Here is a 12,912-nt window from a genome sequence, read left to right on the forward strand (position 1 = left end):
TGGTTGTACTCTTTCAGTTTCATGCATACTAAAAAAAAACAAACAAAAAAAACATTTTCTTGCCATACAATGAAATAAGAACATCTGGATTGTTTGGGGCACTGTTCCAATGCAAAGGGCTTTGGCGCAGACAGCCCTTGAATTAGTAAAGACCAGATTCTCTCATCCTTCACTTCAAGAGCTTTACTCCAGTGCACACTAACAATTGTCAGGTTAGGTATGATATCACTCTTTGTCCTTTTCATCAGTTGATTGGCTGTTGTGGACAGATGGCAGTGTGGTGCAATTGGGCTTGTTGGGTCCTGAGAGTTCATGAAGCCCTCTCCCCCACCCCTCTTCGTCCCTTCATCCTCTCTTGTGAGCTGCATGAAGTTGGCCTCTTGTCCAGACCGAGGGCTTTGTTTAAATCACGCTCGGTTGGACCGCAGGCATTTCATCGCTTTAACCTTGCCACCCACGGTAACTGCTGCACTTAATGAGGCTGCACACATGTCCTCAGATCAGGTAGGGCAAGAACCAGGCGTCCAGTTGAACTGGACGATGTTGGCTGGACCTCTTTAACACAAACGAACCGCTGTTTCGGAGACTTGTGTTGGGTTCAGGGTGTCTGCTTGGGGCTTTTATTCCACAAGAGAAGTGAGGTCCCAGCTCCACTGGCCCTCACGGTGTATCAAGTAGAGACAATAGGGTGCCCTCTGTGACTACAGTGAGGATTACAGAACATAATGGAGGTAGCGCAGCTGTAAAGCCAGTGCAGGGCAAGCAACAGGAAACAGTTGTCGTAGACTCAGCAATGATGGAAGACCACATCTCTCTGGCTTCATCAGCATATTTGATCACCTAGGAAAAAGTGAGAAGAATTTTTACATTTATCTTTTGTTTGAAAGTCAGTAATTCAGTAAAGACATCACAGGTTGGATTTTGATTTGTCTTCATGTTGGGCCAGAACTCGTATCGAGAAGTAGCAAAGTTGGAAAAAATGTGTGGTTTCACATTGCTTAAGACTTTCTGTTAAATCTTTTCTATACCTTGAAGTCATTTCTTTAAGGAAAAATTAGAGCAATTTCATGAGTGACCCACCTTTTCTGCACTAGTTGCTGTGCACTGGTGGTCAGCTGATTGAAAGAAGGCTCCTAGACTTACAAGAAAGACAAATATGGCTGCTTGAAAATATTGCAGTTGCAAAAACACAGAAAATCATGGTGTAGAAACAAAAGATTTATCATTCCTATTCAGGTGTAGTTTTAAGCTACAGCTGGCAAACCCCAAACTGCATTTTCCTCAACTAGAATCGGTAGCTTAATTAGGTAACTAGTCAGTACCAGCTTGTTATACTTGGGCTAAGGTCCTAAAGACAAAAAGCTGCCCTACTACATAAATTAATTGGCCAAAGATCAGAATCATATGTTTAGGAAGATATGCATTGAAGCTTAAATTGAGATTCTTTTAGGATTCTGGTGTAAAAATAACATAAAATACTATATATATATATATATAAAACTTTGCAAGTCGCTATTTACCCTGATTGATGCATCTCTAAAATCTATTGTAGAATTTTGCATCATATTCAAAACAAAAAATGTTGTGCTGTGCACTGCTGGTCAGCTGATTGAAAGAAGGCTCCTGTATTATTATTTAAGTAGTGGCACAAATAACATTTTTGTTTTAGATCTTCTGTAAATACCATCGCCTTATTTTTAGTTCTGCTACCGTGAGAACTCCATACTGTTTTTTTTTTTTTTTTGTTTTTTTTTGTTTTTTTTTGGTACTTTAACTACCTAATCCATTTAAATCAGATGACATAATTCAATTTTTCTCCCATCTTCCCCTTCATGCACAGTGTTGTAGTGTTACTCTGAGCTGGGACATGTTAATATCCCTGTGATTGATTTTTGTTGACGAGCCAAAGCGGTCTGAAAACACGAAGGTGTGTCGAAGAACAATAGGCGGCTCAGCCTGAAGGATAATTGCTGTTGGCTGCTGTGGGAATAATGACATGTTTGTTTTATGTACTCTTCTCTGATGTGGCAGTTAAATGCAGATTAGTCGAGTGAAAGAGGGAAAAGAATGTCTCTCTTGTACCTCACCCTGTTCTGCTTTCTTTTTTTTCCACCTTTTTAAAATTTGTACTTGCAGTGCTTTTCGCTGTGACATTGCATAATGGCTTCTGACGCTTCACTGCTTATCAGACTTGTTTTGAAGTTACACAGAAGCATGGCATCACATGCTTTCTGAGGCACATTTAATCGAGATAACCTGCGCTTTGTTTGCATTTCCGTTAATGGAGGCTGACCCGTGCCAAAAAGCGATCCCTCGCTCTCCCTAAGCTTGTTTAGTTAAATGCACAACATGGCTTTCATCTCTTGTCTGGGGGTTCGTGTTTTGATCTTGTTTGCCTTGTGAAAAAAGGTCTGTTTGTGGTGTCTTTGTTTATGTTGGCAAAAGGTGAGATTCCTTGCAGTTGAGATTCCGATGTATCTCAACTGCATGGAATATTTATTGAGCTGTTATTTAGATGGTGCATTTTCTCAGGGACATGTTGGGACGGGGATATTTACATTGTTTGCCTTCATTTTGACTACATTAGAGTTGTCATTTTATATCTCGGACTGTCACATAGGTGTTATATCGACCATCTTGCCATTCTTTGGCTAGAGCTGCTGAAGAAATCTGATACAAAGGGTCAAGATCTCTTTGACTTGTTCTGTTTGCATTTCCTTTATTCTGATTGTGGATCCTTGTTTATCTTCAACCTTTTTCAACCAAGACTAAGCTCTTCTTTTATATCTTACGCTTGAAGTTAGGCTTGTGCTGAATACTTTTTTGACAGGGTGTATTAGAATTTAAAAAAAATAAAATTCAATTAAACTTTTCCTTCCATCCTTTGTTTTATGGTTGAAGTCCTCTCAGAGAGATGTCGGAGTGAGTGAAGTTTTCTCCTGCTGTTGCTGGGCACTGCTGACCATGTCGTTTAAAAAAAAATACACACTTACAAAGACAAATTTGGCAGTTTAGGAAAAGATGTGGTAATAAAACAGGCAGCCATGTCGTATAAACTTAACAAATTTTCATTTCCTTTGTTTTAATTGAAGACAGAGATGTTGTCTCGGATCTAACATTTCTGTTTTTCTTTTATGAGCAGTTGCCTTCATATAAAGTCGAGCTAAATCTCAATACCAGTATTGAGATTCAGAAAGTTTCAGAATGGTAACATTTCCACTACGCATTACCAAAATAAGATTACTAGGATGACTTAAGCTTTCTCTGCCTGTTGCCTGTGCACTGCCAGTGAGCTGGCTTAAAGAAGGGCACACTTACAAAAAAAAACTCCTCCTTTGGAAATATTTCTAGTCACAAAAAACAGTCATCATGTGCAAACTAAAGGAGTTTGCATTTCCGTCCTGCAGATTGATGACCTTAGTTTATTTTCAACCTTTAGCTTTTGCCTGTTTTTCCAAGACACATGCGTCTCCTTACTTTGTTATATTTCTTAGTAATAGCACATCAGATGGGTTCATTTTTTACAGTGGAGGACAGGGGGAGTGTGTTAGAAAATTCCCCTACTGAGAGGATTTAGTTGTGTTCTTTGGCAAGTGAGTGTGGTTTGAACTGGAAGGATCTTTATCGCCTGTGTTGGTTGTCTGTAGGACAGTGCCTGCTCGGCCAGGAAAGATAAGAAGACGTATGGCCACACTTGCTGCACTTGGGTGTGTGTGTTTATATGTGTGTGTTGGAGAGAGGGAGTGTGTTCTCTGTAGTTCAAAGAAAAGCGGTGAGTCAGCTGGAAGCCTGGGAAAAGTGAACCTGGCAGTGGCAAGACGGTTTCAAGCTGATAAGAGCGGAGGAGTTATGGAGTGTTAGTGAATGAGGAGTGGGGCTGTGTTTTACTCTCTGCAAGTTTTGTCTGTCTGAAATGGTGACCTGTTAGGCTTATTCAAAGTAACATCAAAGACTGTTTTAATCATTTTTAGGGCTAAGACTAATGTATAATCAGCCTTGTTGGGATTAAAGTGCTTCAGTGGCCTCCATGTCAAGGCAAGCCCAAGTCGTGTAAGATCTGGGTGTGTTTTTGTCTTTTGTGAAGGTGCCTTAAAGGTATTAAGATCTGAGGCGCCCTGTGAATTTAATGTGCCAGTTTTTTGTGTATTTCAGCTTATAGTAGAGAGTAGGGTTTCCATCCTGCCAGTCATTGACGCAGTATGACGTTTCATTGTTTGTTGATGTTTTCTCTTGGCAGAGATCCAGTGCTGTTCGTAGCACAACAGTTAGGGAAATGCTTCTGCAATGTAAAAAACAGAATGTACAGATCGCTAAAGGATTATTCAACTGAGATAGGCGTTGGTATCATAGTGTAACTCTCCAAGGTTTAAAACTGTGCTCTGATTTTTGTTTTTTACCTTTTTATTTTTTATTTTTGGTTTAAATTTCTTCTTAATAAAATGCCTGTGAAAATACAGAAGCATCTACAACATAAATAGCCTTTTAACGTATCTACAAAAGTATAGAATTTAAAGTTCACAAATGTTTAGTCCATATAATATTTTATGGTTATCTAATTTTAATCCTTTTTTGATGCCAAAAAAGTATTGAAAATTTCCCTTTTATTGTTTTTTTCTGTAAATTCAGCTTTGGTTTAGCACCAATAGAATGTATTGGCTGCTAACTGTTAACATTTAGCATTGTTTGAGCTAGCTAGTTGCGGTGTTAGTCGGTTGCATTAGCATTGAGGAAGCTGGAAGCATCAGAGACAGTTGTAGGTTTTGTGTTGTAGTATTTCTGGCACCCAGTAAAAATAGAAACTGTGATAAATGATTTGCACGCACTGCAAGAAGATCAAGACTAGCTAACTGTTAGCTGCTAGCAATACTAAAGTTAGCATCTGTTTCACGAAAGTTATGTCATAAATCAAATGAACATCTGCAGTATGAACTGCAGATGTTTTCTTGTAGTTAAAAATGAAACATTATGGCCCTCTAACCTGAAGTGGAAAACATTATTCTCAACAACGATACTTTTAAAATGATCTAAGATTTGCTAAAAACAAACAAAAAGACTGTTTACCATGCCTTTGTTTATTTATGTCTTAAATTTGAGTGCAAATATTGTGAAATTGTGGTATTTTAACTTAAGGCTGTCACACTGTCAGAATGCCATAGCGACCCACACCTAAACTGGGGTGGAAATCAGTTTTCCCAAATGCTAAATTACAAAAAAGTACACTTGAATTCCTAATGAATAAATGCCTTGTGTGGTTGGTGAAATTGCATTAGAGTTCCCATTTTTAGGATGAGATCACCGCTTGTATTGAGCGGCTGTCACATGCGTGAGAGTTATTTCTGTTAGTCATTCCTAGCCCAAAGAGGTTTCAAAATGTCATGCAGTAAAATAGCTTGTAATGATGTTTTTGAGTGCTCTTGTTTAAGCTTGAAATTTAATCTGCCAGCAACTAGCACGCTAAAAAGCTAAAGTTCCTGTGCTGGGTTTTTAGGTGTTGGACACTGTGGAGGGAGGTGGGGAACACCAAAGCTTTAACTTGATACTTGCCAGAACACTCTTGTTCTGCTAGAATAACTAGCTGCAGGTTTCAACAATGTAGAGGATGATTAGGGATCACGTTACCACTGACTCGGTGCAGTGTTAAGCAACTGCAAGCAGTTATGAATCAGGACTTACTGTAAAGTTTTGATGAGTGTTGCATTTCAAATAATGGTTGCCCTGATTGCAGGGAAATGCTGGCAAGGGATCAAACAAATGTCTCCTGGTAAAATGGAAAGTTGAATGCCTGAGAACAAGGTGAAGGCAAAGCGAGAAAAAAAAAATCCACTGGAGTGACTCATGCTCCTTGCTTTCTTTGTGTGGAAAGTGAGCAGGGGTTTTCCTTTGGAGCAGGTTTGTTTACCATGAAGTCATCACAGCGAAGACGGACTCACTGGCACTTCAGAATTTTTCAAATGCCTCCATGCGGCGCTGCAAGGAGCTGTGCAAGTACAACAAGTGATACTTATGTCTAGTAGTGGATGCTCGAGCACCACAAGTGGATTTCATTTTCTCTCACTTTGCCGATGCTTTCGTTCTCTCACTGTTGTGCATGCTAGGGTGAATGTGTAAACCGATATCGGTGTGAGCTTGATCCACCCTGGACTGGACAAAACGTGTTTCTGGGAAAATTGAAATGTAGACGGGCCTTTCAGACTTGGACTTTTTTGTGCCTTGTGCTGGGTACTTGAAAAGCTTCAGATCTCTGTCATAAGTTACTTAAATTAGTATAAAATTGAAACGTTTCCTTAGAATGAGGATGTGCATGTTTTTCTATGAACTTCTAGATGATCTCTGGTGTTTTTCTGCTGTTTTGTGAGCACTCAGCTTGCCCATTGGCCCATACGTCTGTCTTTCTAATCATAGGGAGACCTCTGCACCACCTCAGGCTTATCTGTTAATCAGATCAGCAGTCGTGAGTTGACAGAATTTTCTGGTGGAGGCTTTATTAGCCATTCTAGAGAAAAGAGGGGGATGAAATGTCACTGGGAGGACGGGTAAGACTTTGGGAAACGGGGAAAGTTCTCCAAACGTTGGCAGTATTGCCACATCCAAGACTCACTTTTGTGATTATTCAGGTCCAGCAGTGAATGAAAAGACTTGGATAGCATAGGGTTGGGGCCAGCAAATTGAAACTTGCAAATAAATATGCATGTCCTAATTATTACCAATGATTATTTTTATTTAATTTTTTTGTTGTGTTGATTTTCACTGACACTTCTTATCTCTCTGTCTCCCTTCTTCCTCAGAGGTCCTATACTTTGATAGTGGAGGCCTGGGACTTTAACAATGAAACTGGTGGTGAGTATTTCTTTCCATCTGACATCTACGTCCTGCCCTATTTTCTCTTTACTGTCTTTTGGCCGTCCTTGTGGCAGCACCTGGGAGACATTATGTTGAAGGTCAGGGAAGGAAGTTTATCCTTCCCAAACCCCACTGCCCTTTTCCTCAAGATCCACAGGCTGTTTTTTTTTCTTTTTAAGTGTGCTGACAGGTGCTTGTGAGGGCAGGAAGAAGAGATGGTGAGGCAGAGGAGGGGAGCCTCATTGCCCACACCGGCCTATAAAAATGTTTTTATATGGCCGATGACTGATGGCAGGTGCTGCCAGCTGAGGTCAGGGTCACGCTGTCTCGCTATCACTGAGGCATAAAACACAAGAGTTCATCCAGAACGTGCAGCCCGGCCTGCAGTCTCCACACAGGGGTCCGTGGCCTCTGAATCGTGCCTTCTCGCAGATTAAAGTTCCTGCTGGTGCAGGTGAGCTGGTAGCGCGCTCACTGGGAAGGACTCTGTGCGCCATTCAAAGACTCTGCACGTTTTTCTCACGAGTGTGGGAATAACATGGTGGTAACACAAGGCAGAAATCTAAATACTGGCTGCTGTTGGGACTCCTGCTGGCTGGTGGTCAGGTTGGACATGGTGTGGTGACCTGCATTGAGGGCAGGGCCTCAGCTGGAGTGTGTTGTCTGAACTCGACGAGGTTTCGGTCTTTTCTGCTGCATTTGCCGCTCCCCGGAGAACCATTAGGACACTAGTGTGAAAAGCCCCCTGAATGCGCTCTCACTGTTGGTTTAACTTTTTTATGGTTGGCAGGGCAGCTCACAACTCTGCTACATTCATGTGTCTGGCTGAGTTTGATAGTTTTCTTAATTTAAATGACGACTTTTAAGGAATCCCAATAGTCAGAGTTACTAGAAATGCATCTTATGAAGACTCAAATCTAGCCATTTTCAGGGTTTGTGATGCGTTTAAAAGTAAATTCAGAGAAAGGGCATGAAAGTTTATGAAAATAACAGACTGAATTTATTACAATAGTGTTGCTCTGTTTTTTTCTTTTGAGCTAAGCTTAGTGTTTGTCAGTTGTGGCACATACCCAATCTGTGAATACTGACATCCTTTTTTAAATCTGAGTAACTTTAAACATCTCGGTTTTCTGACGAATAGGCTCAGAGATTTCTAATTTAGTAATACCAGCCATGCTAAATGTGGCATTTACTAATTTAAGATGCTAAAATTAATCTGATTGGTGCATCGCAATTCAAATGTGACATTAAAAATTGGCCATAATTCTTTCTTAATTGTTTTTTTTGTAATTGGGGAAAAAACATTTAAATTAGGAAGTACTGGAAGTACTTCTCTATCTGGAGCACAGAGAAACAGGGCTTCTTTACCTGTTGATGCTCACTAAGTAAAAAGAAACAATTCGGAGAAACCTTCGTCAGTCATGGTGTAGAAACTAAAGGAGTGCCACCCATTGCTCTGGTGAAGCCTACAGTTGGCAGATATGCACAACAGGTGTTGGGGAGACTAGACATGCTACCTGGACAGAACGAATCACCAACTAATTAACTGGCTAACATCAGCAGGAAAAACATTCTGAACAATATGCACTTAAAAATTAATTCACCATCCAAGTTTCTCAAGATCAAAATGCCAATGAGGAAACATTAGATATGTTGCACCTGTAATAAGCATGTTTTAGTAGCCACAGACATAATAGCTTGTTTAAAATTTGATGTGAAGCTGGCATATCAAGGTTGTCAAACTGTCTCATGACAAACCGATGCCTAATCTACTGTGATTCTCATGTTTTCAATTCTTTCGTCACTCCAAAGTGTTAGAACAGGTGTTGCTTTTAGGTAACGTTGAAATCTTGAAAAAAGAATTCAGCGCCAGAATGATTTTTATGGAGCTGGCGTGATTTATGTCGGGCCCCGCGGCAGGCAGCAGGTAGCGCGGCTCTGCTACTCCTGACACCGCAGGCCAGCAGGCGGTAGAGAAATGCCACACAGCTCCGCTCTGGATCCCACGGTGCTGCGAAATGTTGCCGGGCACTGCGATTTCAGAATCCACCCGCCAACCGCCGCAGCGTGGTGAATAAATAACGGCGCGCACACACTCGACGTTGCATCACACTACAGAGGGAGCGAGTCACCTCGCGGTCACCCACCTCTGCTCTCGTGTGAGCCACAGTAAATAATGACTGACATCTTTTTCATTCTCTCCCAGGTGGAAGATTAGACATCAGGTAGTGAGTCGAGTGCTGCATGTGAGGCAGAACGAGTAGCATTTCATGTGTGGAGCTTGTAAGCAGACGGCGTCGCGTCTGGAGATTGGGCCCAGTATGTTTGCTCAGTTCGAGTGTGTTTGCTCTCTGTGTGAAGCTCATTACTCCTGGCACAGTCAACCCATAAAACGTTCTCTGTGTCTGAGAAGATTCTGAGTTCATCATGATCTTGAGTAAAATACTCACAGCATTCATGTACAGTTTTAAAACAAAAATATAAGCCATCTAATCACCTTGGACTTAAAAGAAAACGGCAAAAAAAAAAAAAAATCCCCACAGCTCCAGAAATGATTATAATATTGATTTAATACAGTTTTATTAATGTTTTATAACATAACTTATCATTTTAAGTGTGATTATATAGAATAAACAACCACTAGAACTGCCAATTGTTTCTAAATCAGAGTGATTGGTTGCACTTGTTTAGTTTTTTTTTTACACCTTTACTGTCCTGATGAACAAGTCTCCAAGTAGATACATTTGTTTTCATGCACAGAAAGAAGCATTTGTTTATCAGCCAGCTGAGTGGCGGTGCTCAGCAACTCGTGGAAGGGGCAGCGCAGCTTTACTTTATGCTTCATACAGCTGAAAAACACTTAAGTAGTGAATCGAGTTGCACAGAAAATGTGTCCAATTTGTAGAATGGTGAAATTCGGAGATGTAATGAGTTACTGGCTGTGGAGAGAGAAAAGGAGGATGTGCAGCAAATAACACAGGATTGGTAACTGAGCCAAGGACAAATGTGAATTTGATGTTTCAGTCTCTTTGTTATGGATCATCCAGGATTTAGAAAAGTTGGCACCCTTTTGGAAATCTGAAAGTTAAGCGTCTTTGTTCTGTAAGGAACACACGTAGACTTGGAGATGTGTATCATCGTTTTGTTTGCTATGAAATGGTGAATGCTGTTTTACATCAGGTCATAAGGTAGTGCTGGGTGATACGGGTTAAAAATCTCCAGGTTTCTCATACAATGTCTGATTTTAATTGATGTTCTTTCCCCTAAAAAATACACAGCATCATAAAAACTCAGTTAACCCGAGTTCAAAGTTGAAAAAAATCAAAGCTGTAAATATGCTATAGTTCTTAGTTGGCTGATATCACTCTAAAATAAGAAATATGGAAACCCCAAGAATGCATTGGTTAAAAAAAAATCTAGATTTTCCCAGAATTAAATCTTCAATAACAGAAATGTTATTAAATTGACCTATTGCCCAGCTCTTTAATGCTTATTCTGACAGTTGAAATTTTCTCATAAGTAAAATCAAAGTGTGGCTGTGTTTGAGGGAGCTGAACAGCAGTGTACAGCAACACGTGGGGAAGGGGCAACACTGTTAGTCTGTGCTCCCCTCACCTGGAGCTCTCATTATAGGAATTTAACTGTAGGAATGGTGTGACATAAAACTTTTAGTGGCCTGTGTTAACTAGCAACATTGGAGAGACAGAGTGTGTGGAAGTGTTGATTTTAATACTTTCTGTTAACAAAAAAAAATGCATCTGAAAGAGGCTGGGGAAAAAGTCCCAAAGGCATGCTGGCAGGCCTCCCAGCAGTGACTGAGGCATCAGTGTCCTCGCACTGTAATTTATGGCGGCTGTGGTTCTGTCCTCGCCTGAGCAGATGCAGAGAGCAGCATCAGAGACCAGTATTATCCCTGGGCTGTAAAGCTCCGGATCAGAAACCCAACCAGTGGGAGCTGGACAGGGAGCGTGAGAAAAAAAAGCAGTTAAAGCGCTCATTACAGGCATCCTTTTCCCTTTTTTTTCCTGCATTTCCTCCTTGTACTTTTCTTCCTTTCTAGCACACATAGTTGCCTTAATTACATATAATCTGCTATATCAGAGATCTTCTGCAATTTGTGTCAGAAATTTTTGAGGCAGTTTCGGGTTCCCAATTTATGGTCGAGAACTTAACAACTTAACAACACCCAATAGCACAATGTCGGACGTTGCACTCTGCACAGCTGTTCTCTCGAGCATCTGAACAACAGCGAAAAAGGGTTCTCATTGTGCCGATGTCGATGTGTTGTAGGTTCCGACGGGAAGCTGATAGAGAAAGCCTCTCACTCGGGCATGATCAACCCAAGCCCACAGTGGCAGAAACTGATTCACAACGGCCCGGTCGCTCAGTTCGAGTACGAAATCCGGGTCAGCTGCGACGAGCACTACTACGGCTTCGGCTGCAACAAGTTCTGCCGACCCAGAGACGAGTTCTTCGGACATTACACGTGCGACTACAATGGAAACAAGACCTGCCTGGAAGGCTGGTCTGGACCTGAGTGCAACACAGGTAAGCCCAGCGGAGGTGGCAGGCTTAAGCACGTCACTGCGGTGGAAAATGGTGACGTAGCTTCAGGCTTTTCTGCTGATGAACAAATCTTTAAAAACTTCATCACGCAGACTGTGTGATCTGTGATTCATGCTGATGCATTGTCTGTTTCATTCAACAATGCCTTTTTTCAGATCTCTCTCCGTCTGTAGACGTTTCAAGTTTATCTGTGTTTATCCGTCTGTGCAGAAAACGATGTTTCATAGTAAAAAAAAAACAAACAAAAAAAATCAGTCTGCACAGTAGTCAGCAAAATGATTAGACATTTTACTGTGCTATAATCCTGGGTGTTGGCAGCTGTGTTTATTCATACAGGCAGCATAGTAATTACATTTACTGCTATAATTACAATGCAACCAAATCAAGCTAAATTTAAATCTAGTTATGTTTTTAAATGATCGTCTTCTTCTTCTAGCTATTTGTCGACAAGGCTGCAGCACTGAACATGGATCGTGTAAGGAGCCAGGTGAATGCAAGTAAGTGTCTCGAGTTGCTATGTTCAGTTTATCCTCCTGAAATGAAAATGATCTCCTTTAATTTGGGATGTTCATAAAATTGCCCCTTTTTATACCATCTCGCTCATAAGTATTGAGGTTGTTGTAAGTTCTGCTTTTCAAGAGTTTAATACGTACAGGGCCATGAAAAAGTGTTCATCTTACTTGAATTTTTGCACATTCTGTCACTTTTCTCATGTTTTGCGTTGTATTTTATTGGGATTGCATGTTGTTTATCAGGCTGCACAGTGGCGCCGTTGGTAGAGCTGTTGCCTTGCAGCAAGAAGGTTCTGGGTTCAATTCCCAGCCCCGGTCTCTCTGCATGGAGCTTGCATGTTCTCCCTGTGTATGTGTGGGTTTCCTCCCACAGTCCAAAAACATGACTGTCAGGTTAATTGGCCTCTCCAAATTGCCCCTAGGTGTGAGTGTGACTGTGTTGCCCTGCGACAGACTGGCGACCTGTCCAGGGCGTACCCCACCTCCCACCCGGAACGATAGCTGGAGATAGGCACCAGCAACCCTCCTGACCCCACCAAGGGACAAGGGTGTAAAGAAAATGGATGGATGGATGTTGTTTATCAGCTCAAAGCAAAAAAATGCAATTTGGAAGTGGAACAATTAGGAGGCATGCATTACAAATAAAAATCTAGAAAGTGTTTGCATTCAGCTCCTTTTACTCTAAACCCGCTATCTAAAATCAAAGACAACCAACTGCAATCAGATCTTGGCACTGTGTATACATTTTTTTTTTTTTGGGGGGGCGGGGGGGATGTGAGGGGAGCTCCAGGACAGTTTCCAAGGCCTTAACTGAGTTTTGGATTGAAGCTGCTAGACTGGGCCAAGATAATGCTAAACAGCCACAATTCAGTGCTAAAAAGTGACATCGATCCGCTTACGTGGCAAAAGTTATCAGTCAAATCTGGTTCAGCATTTGGATGAGCCTTTTTTTTGTGTAGCTAATGGCTTCTAATGCTATTTATTCACACAGCCA

At 41.2% G+C, this 12,912-nt stretch overlaps 1 protein-coding gene across 1 annotated transcript in view; it reads left to right on the forward strand.

The window, feature by feature from the left end:
- jag1b (jagged canonical Notch ligand 1b) overlaps positions 1-12,912 on the forward strand; it is a 36,651-nt gene that overhangs the window by 3,001 nt on the left and 20,738 nt on the right. Inside the window, exons 3-5 of the mRNA XM_014982088.2 lie at positions 6,786-6,837; positions 11,131-11,388; positions 11,843-11,903. Of these exons, the coding sequence (XP_014837574.1) occupies positions 6,786-6,837; positions 11,131-11,388; positions 11,843-11,903 (371 nt within the window). The remainder of the gene's footprint in view (positions 1-6,785; positions 6,838-11,130; positions 11,389-11,842; positions 11,904-12,912) is intronic.

The sequence above is a fragment of the Poecilia mexicana genome, unplaced genomic scaffold (genome assembly GCF_051168715.1).
Source record: "Poecilia mexicana isolate PSO_F unplaced genomic scaffold, ASM5116871v1 scaffold_15, whole genome shotgun sequence".
Taxonomy (NCBI): Eukaryota; Metazoa; Chordata; class Actinopteri; order Cyprinodontiformes; family Poeciliidae; genus Poecilia; species Poecilia mexicana.